This window comes from Teleopsis dalmanni, chromosome 1 (assembly GCF_002237135.1).
Source record: "Teleopsis dalmanni isolate 2A chromosome 1, ASM223713v2, whole genome shotgun sequence".
NCBI lineage: Eukaryota > Metazoa > Arthropoda > Insecta > Diptera > Diopsidae > Teleopsis > Teleopsis dalmanni.
Genome location: NC_051846.1, coordinates 106,584,897 through 106,606,781, shown reverse-complemented (window position 1 = coordinate 106,606,781; position 21,885 = coordinate 106,584,897). Strand labels below are relative to the sequence as shown.

Below are 21,885 nucleotides of genomic sequence, written 5' to 3'. Positions count from 1 at the left end.
AGAGCTTCGTCAGACAAACACGAAATGAGATGATTGAATTTTTCAATATCAGTTAGCGATCATTGTGCACTAAGCTTTCAAAAAGGCTTATGAAGTTTTTGTATTCAGAATGTTTCCCGCTAAATTTAGGTAAACGCATACTTGGCAGCCTGGAACGATGATTGCTGCATTCATGCGAAGTATCAGGGATACTAGACTTGCGGTTTTTACCTAACGCCTGTAAGAACGATGATTTTGAAGCAACACAGATTTCTTCTAGATCTGGTCGAAATACATCAGACTCGTTGATACATTCTATTTTTTGCTTGCAAGTCATGGCCTGTTTAATATATGAATTGAGAATGTCCAACCTACATTCTAGTTCTACAGGGTTTAAATCAAAAGTTTTCTCCAATATTACTTTTTTAATACGCAGGATTTTGGCCACTACAGTTTCTCGCTGCTGGATTAGTTTATCCAAATCTTCATTTTTTTGCGGGGATGGTGGTCGCTTTTTAGTTGACATAGTGAACACAATTTAGAATTTCGAAAAGAGAAGGCAATGCAGCGCAAAGAACGATAATAATATTTGAGTATTGTTGAGCGACGTTGTAAGTAAATTCCAACAAAAGTGAATGCGAGAAAGTAACGAAACGAAATATGCACTCACTTTGTTTATAACGATAAGGAAAAAACGATAAGTAGTCAAATATTGTTGTATGAGTAAATTTCAGCAAAGTGGATGCGAGTAACTAGCGAAAACGAAAACGAAAAATGCATTCACTTCGTATATAATTTGCCCCTGCAAATTACTCAATTATTTGTATTAAACAATTGGATTTAACGAACGTATATGTTTGATGAAGTTTAACCTAAGCTTGGTAAATTTGTTTCACGTTTTGTAAATTATTTGTTAGATACGAATAAATATAAACATATATATTTTAAAAGTGCAAATAATTACCAGTGCAAAAGTTATTTGAAATACTTTTCTTTTGACTATTATGTTTAGTCAGAGCATAACCTGGTACAACAATTTCATTACTTGCACTTTCTTACCTGACAAAGGGCAGTGGTGTTACAGTTGCACTCCATCCAGAAAGAGAAAGAAACAGCAGCAGTGGTGAATAGCAGCAGCAATGAAGAGCAGTATCAATCTGCAGTAGCAGCGGTCAGTAGCAGCAATGAGGAATTAATGGCAGTAAACTGCAGTAGCAGCGGCCAACAACAGCAATGAGAATTAAGCAGGAAACTGCCGTAGTAGCGGCCAACAGTAGCAATGAAGAATTAATCAAGGAAAAACCAATAGCAGCAGCCTGCACTTGTTTTCATCACAATATATGAAATTGACTGCTTCTTTGTCCCTGCTCGGGCGCCAATGAAAAATATACAAGCGTTTTTGTATTTTATAACTTATTCAATTTTATTTTCTTTTTATTCACTATTAATTATGTAATCTTTAGTACTTTTAAACTTATTATGAAATTAATACATATTGAAAAATAATTCAATTATTTGATTTAGTTATTAACTTAAACACGCGTGCTGCTCATTTGAGACTTGAAATGCAAGAGCCCGATCGAGAAACTTCAATCGTTCAATCTTGAAGCTAAAAAACTGTAAAAATTAATGTTGTTTTTATATTTGGAAGTACCGTACATATATGTGCAAGGTTGACGAAAGTCAACATTGGGTTGCATATTGACAATAAAAAATGAGCAGCACGCGCATTTTTTTAACTACTTTAAAGAAAAGCAAAGTAAACAAAGCAAAAAAATATAAAACATTCAACAGATTTCGTATCATTTTTTATTTCACACAAATATTTAGAGAAACTCCATGATGATGTAATATCGCGACGTCAGAAACCAAAAGAAAATTTCAGAACATATTTTATTGACATCAAAAATCTTATACGACAAGCCTGCACAAACTCAGATTCGCAATTAGAGCGAATATATCAAAACATGAGCGCAGACTACCAGACGTTGAGATTTCACAAGCTTAGAGGAATTAAAAATACTTGCTGATGACTTAGAAGAGCGAGGACAGCATAAAAGGAGTCGGGAGCCATATACGAGAAGAAACTATGGGCGAATGCATCGTGGTGGAGTCCCCAGAAACGATGTCATTACAAAATACGATAAGATGCATACCCACTACGTTAATACGGGATAAACTTATCCAGTATCGGAAATCAGAGCCACTTATCCTGAACAAGCAACAGAACCGACCGACGGCAAAGGAAACAACAGCAGTAAGAACTAGAATTACCAGTCCAGTAACAGAATTATTACCTAAGCCCAGCATAATAACACAGAGCAAGCACCGTAATAATTATTTAGAGCAAATGTTATGCAAATGTCTCGTACCATCACAAGATCCAGGAACAAGCAAAAAAAATCCAGAAGTGTTTGATTTCCATCCTCAAAAATTCATAAAAAATCAAGAGATTCTACAAGTTTAAATGGAAAAAATACAACGTGGACAAAATCCAAGATCCATCAATGAAACTCCAGAAGTACCTAAGTAGCAGCGAATCACACAAGATTAACTAGTTTCACCAACTAAAAAGCATGACAAACAACTACCGCAAGAACGGCAACGCGTGACGCATTGCAAAGAAAATCTAGAAAATATTAACCCAGTCCGAATCATACCAGATGAACCAATGTTTCAAATACTACCACCGCAAAGACTCCAACACGTTACGCTCACTGAAGAATATCCACAGGTGCAAGAGGCACAATCACTACGAAATCCACAGCTTCATAAAGAATTGCAAGCTCAAGTCCAAGAAATACACCGTCAACGATCTACAAAGGAGTTTCAAGAACAAAGCCAAAAAACACAACGCCAGCAAAATACAGAACCTATCAGACAGTTAAAAATTCGAAGCAAAGAAAGCCGAGCACAAGTTTCAATTAATCGTGTCAGTCAACAGGAACAACTGCCACCTCAGGAGAAATTTAACGTAGGTCAATCGAATGCAAAAGGAACCAAGTGTCAAACTCTAGTAAGACAATGTTATATTGAAACTGAGGATCTAAACAGTAGTCAAAATCGCCAGCAACAAGTAAGACGTTTAAGTATACTTAAACAAAAGGAGACAATCGCCAAAGACCATGACGATTTCTATAAAGTTTACAAGAGTCGGAAGAAACGAATGAGAAGTTTCGGAGTGTAGGGTGCACAATAATAAGTAAAATATATATAAAAAAAGGGACTACTCTACCACGATAATTCAAAAAGCTCGTAGCAATTCGAATCGTCAGGGTTTCAACTACATAGGTATAAGGACCACAAGAACCATAGCAAGACAGTATGTTCAAAAAGTCAAAGATGTCAAACGACTATGAAGTCAAGTTTAAGCGCACGGCCACACGTTTTCGCCAACAACTAAAGGAATTAGAAGAAAGTAAAACACGTAGCCGCTATTTACCAAAGGTTAATGAACACGCATCCAAGCGCTTAAAAAACAAAAACGAGAAAGTGAATTGGGTAAGAAGGTCTGAGCCAAGGAAGACTGCAAATCTCAATCAATTATAAGGCCCACGAATCGTGAACAGCTACCAAAAGCCATTGGGTGGCGAAATAAGAATAATCGTCATAACGTAACTAAAAAATCCAGTGCCACACGATCAGAGAATGCACAAACACGTACTCTATCAGTAACTACGCACGTAAGTATGGGCAACAGTGGCTACACTTCCAGAAAAAAAAGAAGACAATAAATAAATACATATTAAAAACTATTTTCACTGTTTATATATTTTTTAAAAATAAAATAACTAAAACCACTTCACAACCACTTATAATAACTCTTTAGATTATTTTATTGGCGAATTACCTAAAACATATCTCACACGATTTATATTATTTTTATTATCTGACAGGACACGCAAAGATTCTAGATGAAATCTGGAACTCTCCGTGCCTTAAGGTCTTTGACGAGATGAATAGAAAATTAGCTTTCTCCAGGGAACACGAAGTGGTCATTAGTGATCGATCAACTTGGAGTAATAATAAAATCAACTTAAAGCAGGGCTCTTAATTATGGTATACTGATGGGTCCAAAATGGATAATGGCAGTGCAGGAGCAGGAGTTATGGGACCAAACTTCCGTAAAGCAATCGCAATGGGAAAAACTGCTTCCATTTTTCAGGCAGAAGTTCATGCCTTAGAGCTTTGTTCAAGAGAATGCATACGTAGGGGCACCCGAGGTACCAACATATGCATTCTATCAGACAGCCAAGCAGCTCTAAAATCTTTAGCAAAATCCTTATTCCAATCAAAGCTGGTTTGAGAATGCTTTCAACTTTTCAACACCCTAGCATCGAGGAACTATGTTACTCTTATGTGTGTACCGGGACACGAGGAACATGAGGGCAATGAAATAGCAGACATATTAGCAAAGAAGGGTGCATGTACTCCTTTTATTGGGCCAGAGCCCTTCTGCGGGGTGACAAATAACTTCACAAATAACTTATTATGTGAACGGGAGAAACAGCATCTACTTGAACACTGGAGAGCCCAAACAGGCATGCGATAGTCAAAAAGATTCACTGATCCTGAACACATCAAAGTTGATGCTATCATCAACCTTAGCAGAAATGATATCAAAATCTACACCGAACTTCTTACAGGACACTGTAGACTTAATTATCACATGAAGATTATAGGTGCGGTAGAAAGTGATTCCTGTCGACTCTGTCATGAGGAGAAGGAAACATTAGAACATGTTCTATGCAACTGCCCAGCGGTGGCAAGACGTAGACTCGATTACCTTGATAGCGGGATCCTGGTCCCAAATCAAATAGGGAAAATTAAGCCCACTGCAATTATAAGATTTATTAATATTATAGTCTAAAATTGTCCTAGTTGGGCCTATAGGCGCACAATAGATCTTTTAGGTCGGGGTGCACAAATAGCCTATTTAAATAATAATAATATTTTATTTTTAAAAAAATTCAATAAATTTCTGTTTAACTAAATATTTAACGAAATATTATAAATCAACAGAAAAAAGCACAGAATACACGAACACTACAAGGAAAACACATGAAAGCACAAAGCACACAAAAACCACTAGAAGAATACACGAAATATACAAAAGTACAGAAATTTGCATACGGCAAACGAAGTCTAACAAGAAACATAATTGCCAACGGCAAATTTACCTGTTCGCTACACCAAAAAGTTTCGGTCGAGTGAGTATATAAGAACGCGCATTTCTTATAACAATTAACTTGGTTCTGTGAACTCAGATCGTAAACAAGTTCAACTCAGACTCTTTCAGTCTACTGGTCCTTTCGATCAACTTAGCATACAGGCTCATTCAGTCCACTGGTCCATTCGATCAAATTAGAATGTTTTAGGCTGATTCAGTCTACTGGTCCATTCGATGAATTAAGCTTGCAGGCTCGTTTAGTCTCATTCAGACTCATTCGAACGAATTAGGATAACTCAGGCTCATTCAGTCTACTGGTCCATTCGATCGAATTAGGATGCTTCAGGCTCATTCAGTCTACTGGTCCATTCGATCGAATTAGGATGAGTTAGGCTCATTCAGTCTACTGGTAAAATCGATCAGTTTAGTTTACAGGCTCATTCAGTCTAACTGGTCCATTCGATCAAATTGGGATAACTCAGGTTCATTCAGTCTACTGGTCCATTCGAATAACTCAGACTCATTCAGTCTGCTGGTCTCTTCGACAGAATTATGATGATTCAGGCTCATTCAGTCTATTGGTCCATTCGACCAATTTAGCTTATAGGCTCATTCAGTCTAACTGATCCAATCGATCAAATTAGAATACTTAAGGCTCATTCAGTCTACTTGTCCATTCGATCAAATTAGGATGATTCAGGTTTATTCAGTCTACTGGTCCATTCTATCAGTTTAGCTCACAGGCTCATTCAGTCTACTGGTCCATTCGATCATTTATTATTAAATTTTTCCTAACTTACCTGGCTCATTCAGTCAACATCACGTTCTATACAGGTCTTCCAGCACTGCTAGGGGTTGAGATCCAGATTACAGCAAGGAATAAATACGTAACTTCCAAGTCTACCGTAGGTCGATTTCATTCGAGAAGACAGAGCCGTGTGTGTTTTTCTTTTATCTATTTCCGATGTACCAAGGCTGTGTTATTGGAATTAGCTTCGAATTTATACATCAGCGTTAGAATTAATTGAATCTATTTATCCCAGTTTAAAAATCAGAAAAAAACCACTTTTAATTTATAATGTTAATCTATGAAATTTTAAAAGAGGAATAAAAATAAATGATAATCAAACTTCAAGTGAACTTTATTTCAATATGTAAGTGAACTTTAATATTTTATATATGTAAAATATTATTGCAACGAACCTGGGTATCCGATTTGCTACCCTAGCAAACAAACGACTGAATGTGGTCATCACAAAGGTCTAAAGTTATTGACTTAACCCTGTGCTCAGAAGCTATGACGCAGAAAATTGAGAAATGGAAGGTCGCGGACAGACTGTCGATGTGGAATCATCGGGCTATGTACTTTGAAATACTCTGTCGTCCAAAACGCACTAATAGTCATAGGTTAATAAGAATTCTTGAGAATACAGATCAGGTAACATACTTGACATTGTTGAAGGAATTATTACAAAACAGGCCGCTAAGGAAACTCAAGACCACATAAAATGGATAGACAGAAGTCAAAGCAATTACTGTTGCGTTGAGTAATGCATTCGATAACGCTTGTCCCTAAACCAGCATTGCAGAAAAATCATCGACACCCTGGTGGAATTAGAACCTTAATACAATAAAAAAGGAGACAAGAAATGTCTTTAACAAATACATGAGGGAGAAGAACTCCGTATTATGGGATCTGTACAAGACTAAAAAGCGTGAATTCAAGAAAGCACTTCACAACCGGAAACGGGAGTCGTAGCGGAATTTCTGTTCGAGCATGAAAGGGACCTCTGAAGTTAGTCGGTTACAAAAGATGGTCACTAGACTTGTTTAATCCGAAAGAAGGATGGTACAATGACGGAGACCGTAGGAGAGTCATTGAGTACTCTCATGGAGACCCATCTTCCAGGAAGTTTCAAATTTGATGATCACTGGCCTTCTCTCAAAAGGGGAATGCACAGAGAGGAAAGATTTGAAGCAGAAAGGATAGTGACCACAAATGCAGTTAGGAATGCCATCTTGACACTCGCTTCATTTAAGTCACCGGGACTGGATGACATATTTCCAGCACTCCTGCGATGGAGAATTGATCTGATTGCAGTTATGCTCACGGAGATAGTCAGGACGTCACTGGCAACAATGTACATTCCTAAAGCTTGAAGAGAGTCAAGGGTGACTTTTCTACCAAAACCAGGAAAGAAGGATTACACAGAAGCTAAGTCATTTCGACCAGTTCGCCTTACCTCTTTCATGCTTAAAGCCATGGAAAAGGTAATAGTGGACTATCTGGAAGGCACCACGCTAATGAAATATCCTTTAAGCAGATGTCAACATGCCTATAGGGCGGGAAGATCCACAGAGACTCTGACAGAGAGCTAACTTCAGAAAGCATTTCGATGGCCATCTTGATATCGGTTCACTCATTATTTTATGGATAGATTTTATGCTAAGACAAAGAGCAGTAAATCTACAAGACACGGATTGAGAGGCAGAGCAGTTAGAGGTTGACCACAGGGAGGAGTGCTTACACTATTCCTGTGGAACGTGACCATAGACTCACTACTTCAACAGCTTGACTTCAAAGGCATACAAACAATTGGGTATGAAGACGATATAGAACTGATGGAGAACGGCAAATTCCCAGACACCATTAGAAACGTAATGAGAGGTGCTCTCAAATGCGTCGAAAAATGATGCAGGGAACAAGGCCTGATCATCAATACGACGAAATCAGACACTATCCTCTTCAAGAGGAAGAGAAGTCTGTCAATGAAGCCTTACAACTGTCAATGGAGTATCTAAGAGTCATCCTGGATAATATACTGACCTGGAATGAACATGTGGATGAAAAGATCAGACAAGCGAAGAGAGCCCTATTTCACCGTCAGTTGTCTGGTGCGGTAAAGCCACCCAAAAGACAAAAAAGCGAAGTTAGATAGGGTCCCGCGACTAACCTATATTGAAATAACGGGCGCTATGCGCACCACACCAACACCTGCGTTAGAGGCGGTGCTAGGTTTGCTTCCGTTGAATTTACATATAAAGAAAATGGCGGCACTGGCAGCAATTCGAATGAACCAGAGCTCCACATGGAACAACTTCGGAAAATTGGTGGGCCATCAAAAAATTCTTGAACTCGTTTAGACCGCGGTCAAGGAAACGCAGATGCCATATACGACAGAAATGTCCTATAGAACACTGATAGTAGACGGCCTTCTACATAATGAATGTGAAAAGAATGACATCTGCACCTTTACCGATGGCTCCTTGATGGATGCCAGAGCTGGTGCTGGGTTTACTCGAAAGAGCTAAATCTAACGTGCAGTCTACATCTAGGAATTCTCTTCATTGATGCATTTGGAGTAAATCGCGTAGGTGGTCGACTAAAAAACTCACTACTAAGTTTCGAGGCTCGCCATCCAATGATACTTCCAAAAACCCATTTTATCACAAACGCAATGATAACTGTCTACCGCGCGACAGAGTGTAACCAAATAGAGTATTCCACACTACTGGTATTGACTTCTGCAGGCCCTCTTATTATAAATCTTAAGTGCGAACTTGTATTCCTGTAAAATCCTACATCTGTTTGTTTGTTTGTTTTTCGAAGAAGGCTGTACATGTGGAAGTGGTCAAAGATCTAACTACATCATCGTTTTTAGCTGCTCTGAAACGTTTTACAGGTACCCGAGCAAATTCCAAAGATAATTTGGTCTGACATTGCCACGAAATTCGTTGGTGCAAGAAACGAGTTAGCCGAAGTAAAACAATTGTTCGAAAATAGCCAACATCTTAGAAACATTCATCATCATAGAATGGAAATTCATACCACCTATATCTACACACTTTGGTTGTCTCTCAGAGGCTGCCATAAAATCTGCAAAACGATTGTTTTACAGCACTGTTAGACTTTTAGTTTTATCATTTGAAGAACTACGCACACTCGCATGCCAGTTATCGACAGTGCTTAATTCTCGTTCTCTTTGTTCTATTTCAGAAAATACGGACGATTTAGAAGTTCTCACACCAGTTCAATTCTTGGTGGGTGGTCCGATGACAACGAGTTAGTTACATGCTAAAAATATTTTGAAAAAAGTGGAGTGTCAACTTCCTCACACTATTGCAAGAGCGTAGCAAATGGCGCTCACCTGCAGCAAATGTTAGTGCTGAAGATATAGAGCTAGTACATGAACAATCTCCCACCTCTTAAATGGCATTTAGGCCGCATCACTAACATAATATGCGGATCTACCCACTTGGCTCGAATTTTGGAAATACGTACGAATATAGGAACTATCAAACATATTATAAGGAAGTTGACAATTCTTCCGATAGACGATATATATGTTCAAAGTCTGAGCCTTTAGACTGGGGGTGGATGTTTAGAGTAGTGGTAATTAAATTCAATTAATTTCATTTTAACTTTGTTTTACACTGCAACACTGTGTGTTCGAAAAGTTGGCTTGTATTTCATTTTTGCTTTTCTATATTAAATCCTTGTTCTTGCTTTTTTATTTGCCTTGTTTGCTTTGCATTAATAAATTCAAACTTTCATAACTCGAAGTCCCATTTTTGTTTTTTCATTTTTGAAAGAAATTAGAATTACATTTTAAAATATTTGTTTATTTGCTTGCAATCAAATAAAGCACATACTTTAATTTATTTCTTATTTTCAATATTATTTTACTTTATTCATACTTTAATAGTGATCATCAGTTGTAGGATCATTCGTTTGCAAATATAAATTTAGAATATTAAAGGAGTCTTCTACCTTATTCTTGGAAGGTTGATGAACAATTATATCTACCGAACCCTAAACATCACTTTTCGTTGCGCTTAGAATTGAATCCAGTAATTTAGAGCTATAGTGCTTAATAATATCGACATCTGTAGAAAGCTTGATATACAAATTTCATTGTCAAGCTCAATATAATCGTTAAGAGTAGCATTGGAAATTATTTTATTAACTTTAAACCACGCTGCCAGCGACTGGCATTTGCACAAAGAAGCAACATAAGAAAGAAAAAATTAAACATTTGGTTCAGAAAAAGGGTTTTCAACTTATAGACTTTCCCATATTCCCATATATAGAGAAAAACAAATTATAAAAGTTCGAGATATGGAAGCAGAATTGTATATAATTTGCTCTCTAAAACCTTAGTGCACTGTTTTTGGTTCGATTTATAGATAATTCGAGTTATAGAAGTACGAGTTATGGAAGTTGGACTGTATTCAAAACTTCTCTTACCGGTTGATCATTGGCGAAGGACCACGCGCCTTTTGTCTACTCGTTCTTAAAATTTGAATTTATAAAATAAATAAAATATATATGAAATAAATAATTACAGAAATTAAAAAAATAGTAAATAATATTTTCATTTCAAAACAGTCTAGTTTCGAAGTCTTTAATTTTTTCATATGTTTCCTAAAATATTTACAAATTTTTTTTTTGTTCACTTACTAAAGATTTTTTTTTCCACCACACACCGTTTTCTTGTAATCGGGTTTTAAATCGAGTGACTTACAATTTTAATTCACAAAGAAGTAAAACTTTGTTCATTATTACTCATTCCCTCTAATAAATTCATCTTGGTTTTTCAAAAAAAAAAAAAACTAACAAATTTCCTTCAAAGTTCTATTGTAAAAAATCCTTATGGATAGAAGTTAAATTCTTTCGCAAAGCATATTAGATAAAATTAATTAAACAATGTTTCTCCAAATATTGATTTTCAACCTATTATAATTTCTTAACCCATTTTAAAAAACAACTTAGGCATAAAATTAAAGCATATATAATGAATATGTGCCAAAGTATTTGAGCCGTTTTTGAGATATTATGAGTTATTTGACTAAACGTATTATTTGGAATAACTTTTTATTATATTAAATTTTAACTTAAATTTATTCATTTATAAAAAATGCAAACATGTACATATGTTCTATATTTTTGTAAAATAAATATAGAAACCGCTTTTGACTCCGTAGATATGTCAGTTAATGTAAATGTTAGTTAAATGAAAATTGACCGTCGTGCATTTAGAAGAATAAATGCTAATTTTTTAGAAAAGCAATACCACAACAAACAATATTAAATATTAATCATATCCAAGAATATTTTATATGTTAATAAAATGTTAAAATATACTAACATAAAGTTAAGGTCAAATTTGCGATATAGTGGAACATATTTATTTTTAGGTTCTGTTATGATTTCTTTAACATTTAGTGTGCAAGTAATTTACATCTTTTAAACTAATATTAATATTTTTTAAACCGCACCCGCGTACAATGCATATTTTTGTATTGAGAACAAATTGCTTTCTCTCTGAGAGATTAAAATCCTTGCAACACCTTTTTAAACATATGTAAAAATTAGAACTCTTGTAAAAGTGGAGAAATGGATATATATATATATATATATATATATAGCCTAACGGGTGTATAGTACCCATAAAATACCAGTAAAGAGTAAAAACTCTTCCCTTCTCTTCCATTTATTTCATCCCACAAGTGGGATGAGCCTTAAACAAAAAATGTCCATTATGTTCATTATTTGAAAGGGGTGGTTCTAAAAACTGTTACGCCCATTGCATACAAATTATAAATTATGTAAAATTGTCCACCCTAAAATGCACCAAAGATAGTAAAAGTCATTATAGAGCTCTTTATCACACATTTATCTAGTTGTGAAATCTGCTTGGATCCGTAAAGTTCAAATAACAGCAAATAATATAAAGTAGTATTCATGACTACAGAACTCGCGAAATTAGTTTACTAATTACCTGTACTCGTACATCGATGTATTATTCAATCGTTTCATATATTTTTATAATCTTGATATTACTTATGTCATGATTAGCGTCCAATAATAATTAAGATTGATTTAAAAAATATATAATTCAAAATGAAATGTGTAACTTTAAACTCTAAATAAATTCCAAATTAATAGTCGGAGTGAATTCTATTAATACCCACCACTGTGGTTAAAAGTTTACAAAAAAAGTAAATATATAGCAATTAATTAATTAATAATTGAAATTTGTGATAAAGTTATGTTCTTTAGTCTTTAAACATTTTGTGTTTATATTAAAAAAAAAATTTGTGAAATTTATATCCTACATATAAATATATGTAGGATTAATAAACCCCAAATAAGTGAGAGTTTCAAAATTTATTCCCCAACGGCATTTGACGCCTCTAGGGCGTTTAAATTGGAGGACGATTTTGGGGTAGGTTGCATGTCTATGTCGATGTATTCGGCGTCAGATAAAATGAAAATGTCAGCACCCAGTTATTTTCCTGGTAGGTGCAGTCCGTCATATCGAAGTTCCGAACAAATGCGAAGATGTATGCCAAATGCTTCTGTAAGTATGAATTCACTTCTAAACTTTATTATTTTCTTACAAATTTACCTGAATCACTTTACACATTGTTGTGACAGTATAGCTGTTGACGTACTTCTCAGCTGTATTTATTTCAATACAATATATATATTATTATTTTGATATTTATATAAAAAATAAATAAATTACAATCGTCACATTCCAAAGCAATTATTATAGCAAAGCTTTCAACTAAAAGTATAAATTATATATTGCACTTATAATTTTCTGTTTTATTTCTAATGTTATTATAATTTGTCCATTATTTATTTTGTGACATAAGTATAATTCTATTTGTGGTTTCTTTTCTATAAACAATTTTTGACAAAAACATTTTTCTTTTATTAAATACCTATTATTAAATTAGAAAAAAAAAATTATTGATCGAAGCATTGTTAAAACGTATCTATAGTGTTAGATATGTTTTAAGGACATAAATAACTCTAAAAAAGCATTGATTATTTGTTGATGTACATTTTGTCTGAATTTGTAAAATTATTTTTAATTTAGTTAATAAATTAATAACATTGTTTTATTTATTGCTAATGAGGTTTTTTGTGAAATGACTATCATCTTCTAAATTTTCGATATAATTTTAAAATTACTTAACTCAGACTCATGCGCTGCTGTCAGTCTTTGGAGGGAGATTAATTTTTTTAATTACAGAATACACTAGTGCAATGAGTTCTAACAGTATAAGGGAGGGATCGACAACCGCAATATAACCCTTGAACTCACGACACTCACTTTAATAAAATTAATACAGTTAGAGTTAATATTACCAATACAAAATCAATTCTTTAAATGAACGCAAGACAGAGAACCTAACATTTGCAGTATTTTTTAATATTTATACTTTAAATACAATTACAATTTTACATCACTGCTATGCTTGCAATTCAAACACTTTTCATTTATTGTTTTGAAGGCCAAGAAGAGTATTATGAAAAACTTTAGTGGGTTTTCTATAGGCTTGCGCTTTTTGTATTGTTTAAAGGACTGAAACACCTTCTAAGAGTTTTAATGACTATTTTAATCAGTTTTATGGTTTGTTCATTTCTTTTGTTGTCAATATAACAAAATTATTTGTAGTTAAATTGAGATAGCACTATAGCTCAAAATTAAATAATTTATCCTATATTATTGAAGATACACACATATATTAAAAAGGACAAAATACCAAGGCTAAAAAATTTGTCTTGTACAATACTACAAGTCCTCTCGACAAATTACGCGAAATAATGAAGATTTTGAGTGCAACAAACGCGTGATCAAATTCAGTAAATCAGAAAGAGACTGTCATGTTTTTGTATTGAAAAGGACTTAAGTAGGAACAATATGTTGTAGTCAATATATTCTTAACAAATAACACAATTGTGTTGGTAATCCAAGCTTATATAGAGTTAGCAAATATCGACCGACATTGTTAACATATCCTGAAAATTTATTTGTACAATTATTAGTTAAAGATAGAGATGGTAAAACTGATTTAACGAAATTAAAACAGATATAATAAATTATTTAAAAAGGAGAGGATTGTAAATGCACAAAATAACAAGTTAGTGTATCATGGCATTTACAGTCATAATGAATGGTTTCCTAAAAATAAGATGCAATGAGGCATTTCTTCTTCTTATTTGGCACTACAGTCCAGTGTGAACCTTGGTGTCCCTCACGATCTGCTCCCATCTGTTCCGAAATATTTGCTATTCTCTTTCAATTCAGTACTTCAATCGTTCTTGCATCACCATACACGTTCTTATCCCATATTATTCTTTGCCTACCTCTATGCCTGGCTGTCATCGGTTCTGCTTTGTATATGCTGCATAGGTTGCTCTCCGGTCCTATTCTTACTACATGAGCAGCTCATTGTAGTCTTTGTGACTTAATGTATCTCATTATATTTTCGTTTATTAGTAGTTCTTCTTTTTGAAAGCTTCTTCGTCCACTTTCGTCATTGTTTATGTTTCTGAGCCATATGTAGCTACTGGTCTTATTATTGCTTAAAAGCTCAAAATTGTATTCACTAATTACTATGTGTTGCGTACCCGTACTCTTGTTCCTTCTCGTTATCTTGAGTTATTTAGTTTTACTTTCATTTATTTTCAAACCAACTTTTTTAGTGCTTTCGCCTAGCTTTTGAAAGACATTTGATAGGTCTCTTGCGCTCTTTGCAATGACTGCAATATCGTTTGTATACGCACAGATCTGGTACGATTTTGTTATAATATTGCACAGATGATAGTTATATCTGATAGTTACTGTTTTTCTCGTATAAGTTACAAGAGTTGTATGAATTATTGTATTTTACTTTATATATTCTATAATTAATTGTTGATCTTATATATCCAATCTTTAATCTTAGTAACACAATTAATGGGATGTGTCCAACCACTTCAACTGTGAGAACTCCAAATCGCTTATAATATTGCACAGATTTTCAAGGGAATGAATGGCATAATTTAATGATAATATAAATAAATAAACCGAAAGGCTGTCGCTCTGTTTAACTCTGGAGCTTATTGCAAAAGGTTTTGAGAAGTGTCTATTGAGAATAAACTTGTCTGCGGAATTCTAAAGGATCATTGCGACCAATCGAATAACTTTTTGTGGGGCATTTGCCAACGCTAGAGCGCTTATGGTTGTCTATCTTTCAAGGCTTTCGAAATTCTGCCTGAAATCTACTTTATAGCACTTTCCATCGATTGAAGTAGGACAAAGATTTGATCAAGAGTTGACCTGCCAGGTCTAAAATCGCATTAACATTCACCTATAGTATCGTTAATTCCTTCATGAAGCTTATATTTTAGGACAAGCTTGTTGCCCGTCTTATAGACTGGGAAGAATAAATGGCGCACTGATCTTAACAATATAGGAAAAAACAGAAAAATTTAACCTGCACTGGATGAATGTCTACAGTGTTGATTGAAATTTCATCAATTTTGAAGCGTTATGGTTGATAAATATTAGTGTAGATTTTTGGGAGTATTATTTGTTTTCGGTTTATAGTAATTAACAATATCTGGGAAGGTTTATTAGTTATGGTGTTTGACACGTGCAAGTGTATCCGTGCATGGTAAAATTGTCGAATTCTACTGAGTACAACTTGCAAATACTTCTTAAAATAGTTTTCATGTTGTGTGACAGTCTAGTTTTACTAATTGTAAATAAAGTGATATTAACAATTCAGTTCTGCTAAGTGCACTTTCTAAAAGTTTCTTTATTTGATTTTATTATATAGTGTGTTATTTAGGCAGTAATAAATTCGCTTAGTTGACTAGAATGACATTCAAGTAAGATAAGTTCAAAGTACAAATGGTGAGTAACAATAATGGTAAATATAAATTGGATATTTGCTGAATCCCACAATTGGAGTATTTTTATTTCTGATATGGCCATGAGTAAATAGTGCCTCAGCTGTCATTACAAAATATTGTGAAGAGATCTACTGTATTCCACAGAGAAAAAAATGTGTGTATGTAAATGAAATTTCAATTTTATGAAATTTTACATAAAATTAAAAAATTAAAAATGATTTTTTTCCTGTGTACCATTTTCGAGTTATCTGCGAAAAATGGAAATAAAAGATTAAACTTGAACAAATATTTTAAGCTACATAACGTCAGTATGACTTAATTGGGTTAGCTGCTATACTCAAAAATGCACAGATGAAAAATTTTGACTGTCTGAAAGCATTTCATGCCAGACAACTTATATATTAAATCTTTTCAGAAACAAAATATCATACAAAATACTCTGGATGACCTAAATAATATGTTTACAGAACCAACAAGGCCTCTAATTGTTGCAGAAATTTCAATAAGTAAACAAAATTGAATGCGAATTAATTAACAAAGTTGGAAATAAATAAAGATACTAGCATTGAATTTGATGCAACATTACTACCAACCTAAAAAAAAATAGCTGGCATCGAAAAACCCGCGTATTTTAAATTAAAAGTTTGGTTTTTTTGAACACAGGAGTTATAACAATTATTTTATATAATTAGGTAATGTAATAAAAACTATTCTTTGCTTACATTCCACAGTTTATGAACTCTTATTAGAAATCAATATTAAAACTACTTACATACATTTTACTTACATTGATAGATAATACAAGCCATTGATAAAATTCATTTTTTTGAGAACATGTAACTACATGTTTACATGTATTATAAACTATTTGGACTGTAATTCCAAACAAGCATTAAAATATGAAACATATATAAGAAATATTTTGATAAATGACAATCAATGTGAGTCAGTGTAAATTTATATTGAAACTTTATTCGGATGACGAAGCATAGTTTGAAATGTTTATCTGATTTATTATACCACGAATAATTTTTACAATAACTTTCGGCAACGTATTGTTTCACCACTTCACAAAAAATTGCTGGAACAGAATTTATCTTCTTTTCCAAATTATCCCACAGATGTTTTATGGGATTAAAGTCTGTTAATTGTGGTAGTGCTTGAAGTTGCTTGCAAGGAGCATGGTAAAGCAACTAATTCTTTACGATCGTTGTTGTATGCTTAAAGTCGTTATCCTGCTGAAACAAAAAGGTTGCCTTAAGCCGTAACATTCTGTCATTTTCTTTCAAATTTGTTTTTAGCATATATAGATATCCATATTTATCCATTATATCTTATATAAATTCAAGTTTAACGGCACCATTACTTGCTATACACCTCCAAACCATACACAAACCCAAACCATTAAGTCTCCACCATCACGTTTCACCGTTGAAATTAAGTTTAGTTTATAGTAAGCTGTACGCAATTTTCCCCACACAAGTTTTCTACCTTTGATTCCAAATATACAGAATTTACATCTGTAATGCATATTTTTTAACTTACTCTATGCAAAGCGCCTTTTTTGGGTGCAATTTTACAAAGAAGCTATGTCTCTACAAAAAGAATAGCTTTGAAAAGAAATATAGAATAGGCAAACCCAAAAAGTTAAACTTTCAATTCGTTGAACTTGTGTTTCCAAAATAAAACTGTAGTTTATAAGCTCGTTCTAATTTAAAGCACGGCAAGTGCTTTGGTTGGTGTCACTAATTAAATAAAAATAAGTGACAAAACCTGGAATTTGAGCATTGAAAGTTTGTGCAGCCTTGGCTATTTGTGGATAAACACGATTAGTCATCGCTTCTAATTTGACAGGCACGAGTTCTAAGCCTGACACTTGCAGTCCAAACAAATTATATACGGACTATAAACTAATTAAATAAAAATTCGATTATTTCCAAAGACCACTGATGAAGAGTACTTGGCAATACTCGAAACAGCGTGGTATGGTCAGCCAAATTTTTGTCTTTGTCCTTTCTTTGCTATTCGAATCCGTCTAAATATCATTTAATTACATAATTATGCTAGCAAGCGAATTTAAACGAACGGTAAATCTAAATATTAGAAGTGAATGCATACTTTTTCTGTTTCAAAATTTTTTCTTAAAGAATAACTGTTAATTATTTTATGTTTGAACTACATTGTTGTTTTTTTGGTTAAAAAAAATAGAAAACAAAAATTAATTTCAGTAAAAATTAAATAAGTTATGCACTTGACATACTACCCTCAATCATAATAGAGCGTCCTCCATGTTTTAAAGTAGCTTTTGTATTGTGATGATTGAATTTTGCATTTAATTTACGTGATACAAACATCTTACCAACATCTTAAATCTTACTAAAATTTTTTTTCGTCAGTAAACAAAACCTTAAAAAAACTAAAATCATCAATGGAAATATATTTAAGATGATTTCCTCTCAATTTACCTGCACTTATTGGCCAATCTAAACTCATCACGTAAGCTCTTGATAATGTTATGGTAATATTGTGGTGGCATGAAATATGCAGATGAAAAACTTATTGTTTGCGTTTTATGGGCTGCCCCAGAAATATTGAAAAAAATATTTTAAATTGAAGGGATCAACCTTTAACAATTTTATGAGTGCATTTACAGTAGGGTGACTGTAAAAAACCGATCCGGACCAGCAATATGTTGCAATTTGGTCCCGTACAAGACTTCAAATGAATGCAGTAAACTTAGAATGTGATCAGCAGAATGCGCTGCAACGGCGCAACGTCTGCTGGATAGCACACTATACTGAATTGAAAACCATTGCGTCTGCAGGTCGGGTTTTAGCTTATTCGGAGTGCACACGGGTGTATAGCAAGGTAGCAGTAGTTCTTTTGTAACTTAATAGTGAAAATGGAAATTCTGAATAGTGCTGGTATTAATAAAAACAATAATTTGAACTATCAGAAAAGTTCATAACAAAAATCCAGTTAACATTGCTGACTCGTGTTTAAAAGTGAAAGTAGAAATTCTGGGCAACATCAGAATTAATAAAAATAATAATTAGAATTATCGGAAAAGTTCACTACAACAGCAACAATTGTTACAATTACGTTAACAAGATCAATCAAAGATTCTGATAACATACCTGATTCCAGATTTTTGATTACGTTAAACTGTGTTAAGAGTGAGATTCAACTGCAGCTACAGCAATTAACTTGACGAACTCTGCACCCAATTCACCTTTGCCAGCTAAGCGCTTTTTCGTTTAACAAACGCCAACCGCAGTACAACGGCAGCCGCAATAGAATTAAATTAAGCACACATCAACAGCAGCACAAAGCAGCCGCAGCAGTAATTACAGCGACGAGTAAACCTAGTGGCGGATCATACAACAAGCGTTCAATAAACTCATAAAGTCAAAACAGAATTTTTTTTTATTTCGTCATGATCAGGTCGACCAACAACAATTAACAATGAATATAACGTATCTAACTGTAAAAATTGAATGAATATTTCGATAATCATTTTTTCATATTTGTTAAAAATAAGGATTTCTATAAACTAGCCAAACTTTCAGTGAAAAATCAATTCTTAAACTTTTATGTTTTTTATTAATAAGAGCATGTATTAACATATAGTAGTTTATATTATTGCATTGAAACAATGCTCAATCATATGGTTTTTCTAATGAATTCTATAGATTTTGATATAATTGTGTCTTCGTCACAGTTTTTGCAGCAAGAATGATCCAACAACAATTTCCAGTGTAGTTAATTGGAAAGATGTGATATTCCCAAAAAAAATTAAAATGTTTATGTTAATCTATCCTAATGAACATCGGAAACTAAACCAATACAATATAATAGTACGTTCCTTTTACAAATATACCAAATACATATACAAAAAAATAATAGCTAAAACGAAAATGCTAACGTTTTCAAAGTTTCCTTTAAAAGATTTTATACATTTTTTTTTTGCTTAACTAAAAAAGGGATATCACATTGTAGGAAGTAAAAATATCGTTTGGTGATTATTGTTGGTCTATTTTACTCGAAGGAAATTCTTGCCATAAAAAGTATAACGGTAACACACATGTACTAGAATTAAAAATATTAATACAAAAATATATAAAATTCAACATTATTTTAATGTATTATACAATAAAAACAAGTGAGTTTAAATGTGTTTCAATTTTTTGTGTTGGAAAAAATTTTATTTTAAATTAAATTTAAATTATTTGACAGAACGTTTCAAATTTCCTGCACTATTAATTCACAGAAAAGATATAAAATACTTTCGACCATTAAGTTTACAAGCTCCTTAAGAACTCAGGAACAAGTCAAGATTTTAAGGGCCCTCCCAAGTGGGAGGTATAGTTTGCTGAACTTTGAGCCTGAGGAACAGTTGGATATTTACTTGATTGGAACAACAGTTAGAGAAGAACTAGTGGCACCATGTCTGAAAAGGTTAATGAAGTAAATGTATCAGAGCCCCCCTAATATCCCTCTACAGGTTAATAGTGAAATCACAACTGAAATGATCAACATCAGTGTGAAGGAACTCTTTGTACTTAAAAAATTCAATGAAATTCTACAAGCCAACTATATCAAACTTAGGCAGCAATTTGAAATGCTCCAGGAGCGGTATTCTGATATGGAAAAACAATTAACGCTAAAAAATCCAGTAGCTACTGGTAATCAATTAAAAAATAATAAAAGGAAGAGGTTTCACCGCCTTCCCCAGTCAGCTCCCCCCATGACTCCGCTGGCTCTAATGAGGAAGAAATGGAGATAGAAATGTCTGTTGCGGAGCCTAACCCTTTTAAGATTGAGGATACTGAAATTGATTTCCCAAAAGATAATCCAAAGACCGAACAGGTGAAATCAGCTGTAAAGAAAAGACTTCATAAAACAGCACCAAATTCAGCAGCAGTTAAGTCAATTTCAACATCAAATTCTCAATTTCCAACTCCTGAGCGGGTCTTCACGCCTGAAAACATCCAGACTAATGGTATTGTTTCTGGCAATATAACGAATCGAAATCTTATACAACATATAACCTCAGATAAGAAAGTAAGCAAAGTTGTACCAATTGTACTCCGTCGAACCAACACCTGGAACTCTTTAGTCAAGGAATTCTTAACAAGAAATATTAATTTTAGCGAGGTAAAGAAGGTCCGTTTGGGCTAAAAATAACTCCTGCCACTATAGATGACCACCGCAAGATAACAAGATATCTAAATGAGATCAGTGAGCCATTTCACACCCACATTCTTCCTGACGAAAAACACCTCAATATTTTAATTAGAGGTTTAGAGAGACAGAGGATAGATGATATTAAAGAAGTTCTTGCAGGCTAAGGATTTAGTATCTTTGAATGCCATTTTTTAAAAACTAGACAAACTGCCAGCTGACCAGAAGAACATATATAATGTTTCCAGAATTTGTCATTTAAAGCTGATTATTGAAGAAACATGAGGATAATTATTATTCATAAGTATCTGTCTAATTTGTTTCTTACAGATACTTATGAATAATAATTATCCTAAGTATTTTATAAATAAAATCTTTCTGTCCTATAAATGCACAAAAACGTCAAAAAATACAGTTGACAATGTTAATAACAATAAACCTAGATGTAAGTTCCCTTATATACCGGGACTCTCTCAAAAAATTTCAAAATTATTTAAACAAGAGGAAATAATTGATATTGTACTTTACAACTTGAAAACAACAAGGAATTTATTCTCAAAAATTAAAGACAAAGAAAAGAAAGAAAATTTGTCAAATCTTATTTATAAGATCAATTGTAATGATTGCAATGGAGCTTATATAGGAACAACCAAACAAAGATTGGCAAAAAGAGTTGGTGAACATAAAAGTACGTGTAAACATAAAGATGATGGGAAAAAAACAGCTCTTTCTGAACATTCTATTTCTAAAGGACATCAAAATCAAAAATAAGAGATAAAACAAAATAAAAGTCAGCTGTTGAGTTTCTTCTTATTGAGTAATAAGAGATAAAAAAGAGAACGTTTGTTATTAT

At 33.4% G+C, this 21,885-nt stretch overlaps 1 protein-coding gene across 1 annotated transcript in view; it reads left to right on the top strand.

Moving 5' to 3' along the window:
- The first annotated feature begins 12,248 nt into the window (after positions 1-12,248).
- Positions 12,249-21,885, top strand: part of LOC119665067 (inhibitory POU protein-like) — a 30,205-nt gene continuing 20,568 nt past the window's right edge. The window contains exon 1 of the mRNA XM_038074390.1: positions 12,249-12,513. Coding sequence (XP_037930318.1) covers positions 12,388-12,513 — 126 coding nt within the window. The 5' untranslated portion in view covers positions 12,249-12,387. The remainder of the gene's footprint in view (positions 12,514-21,885) is intronic.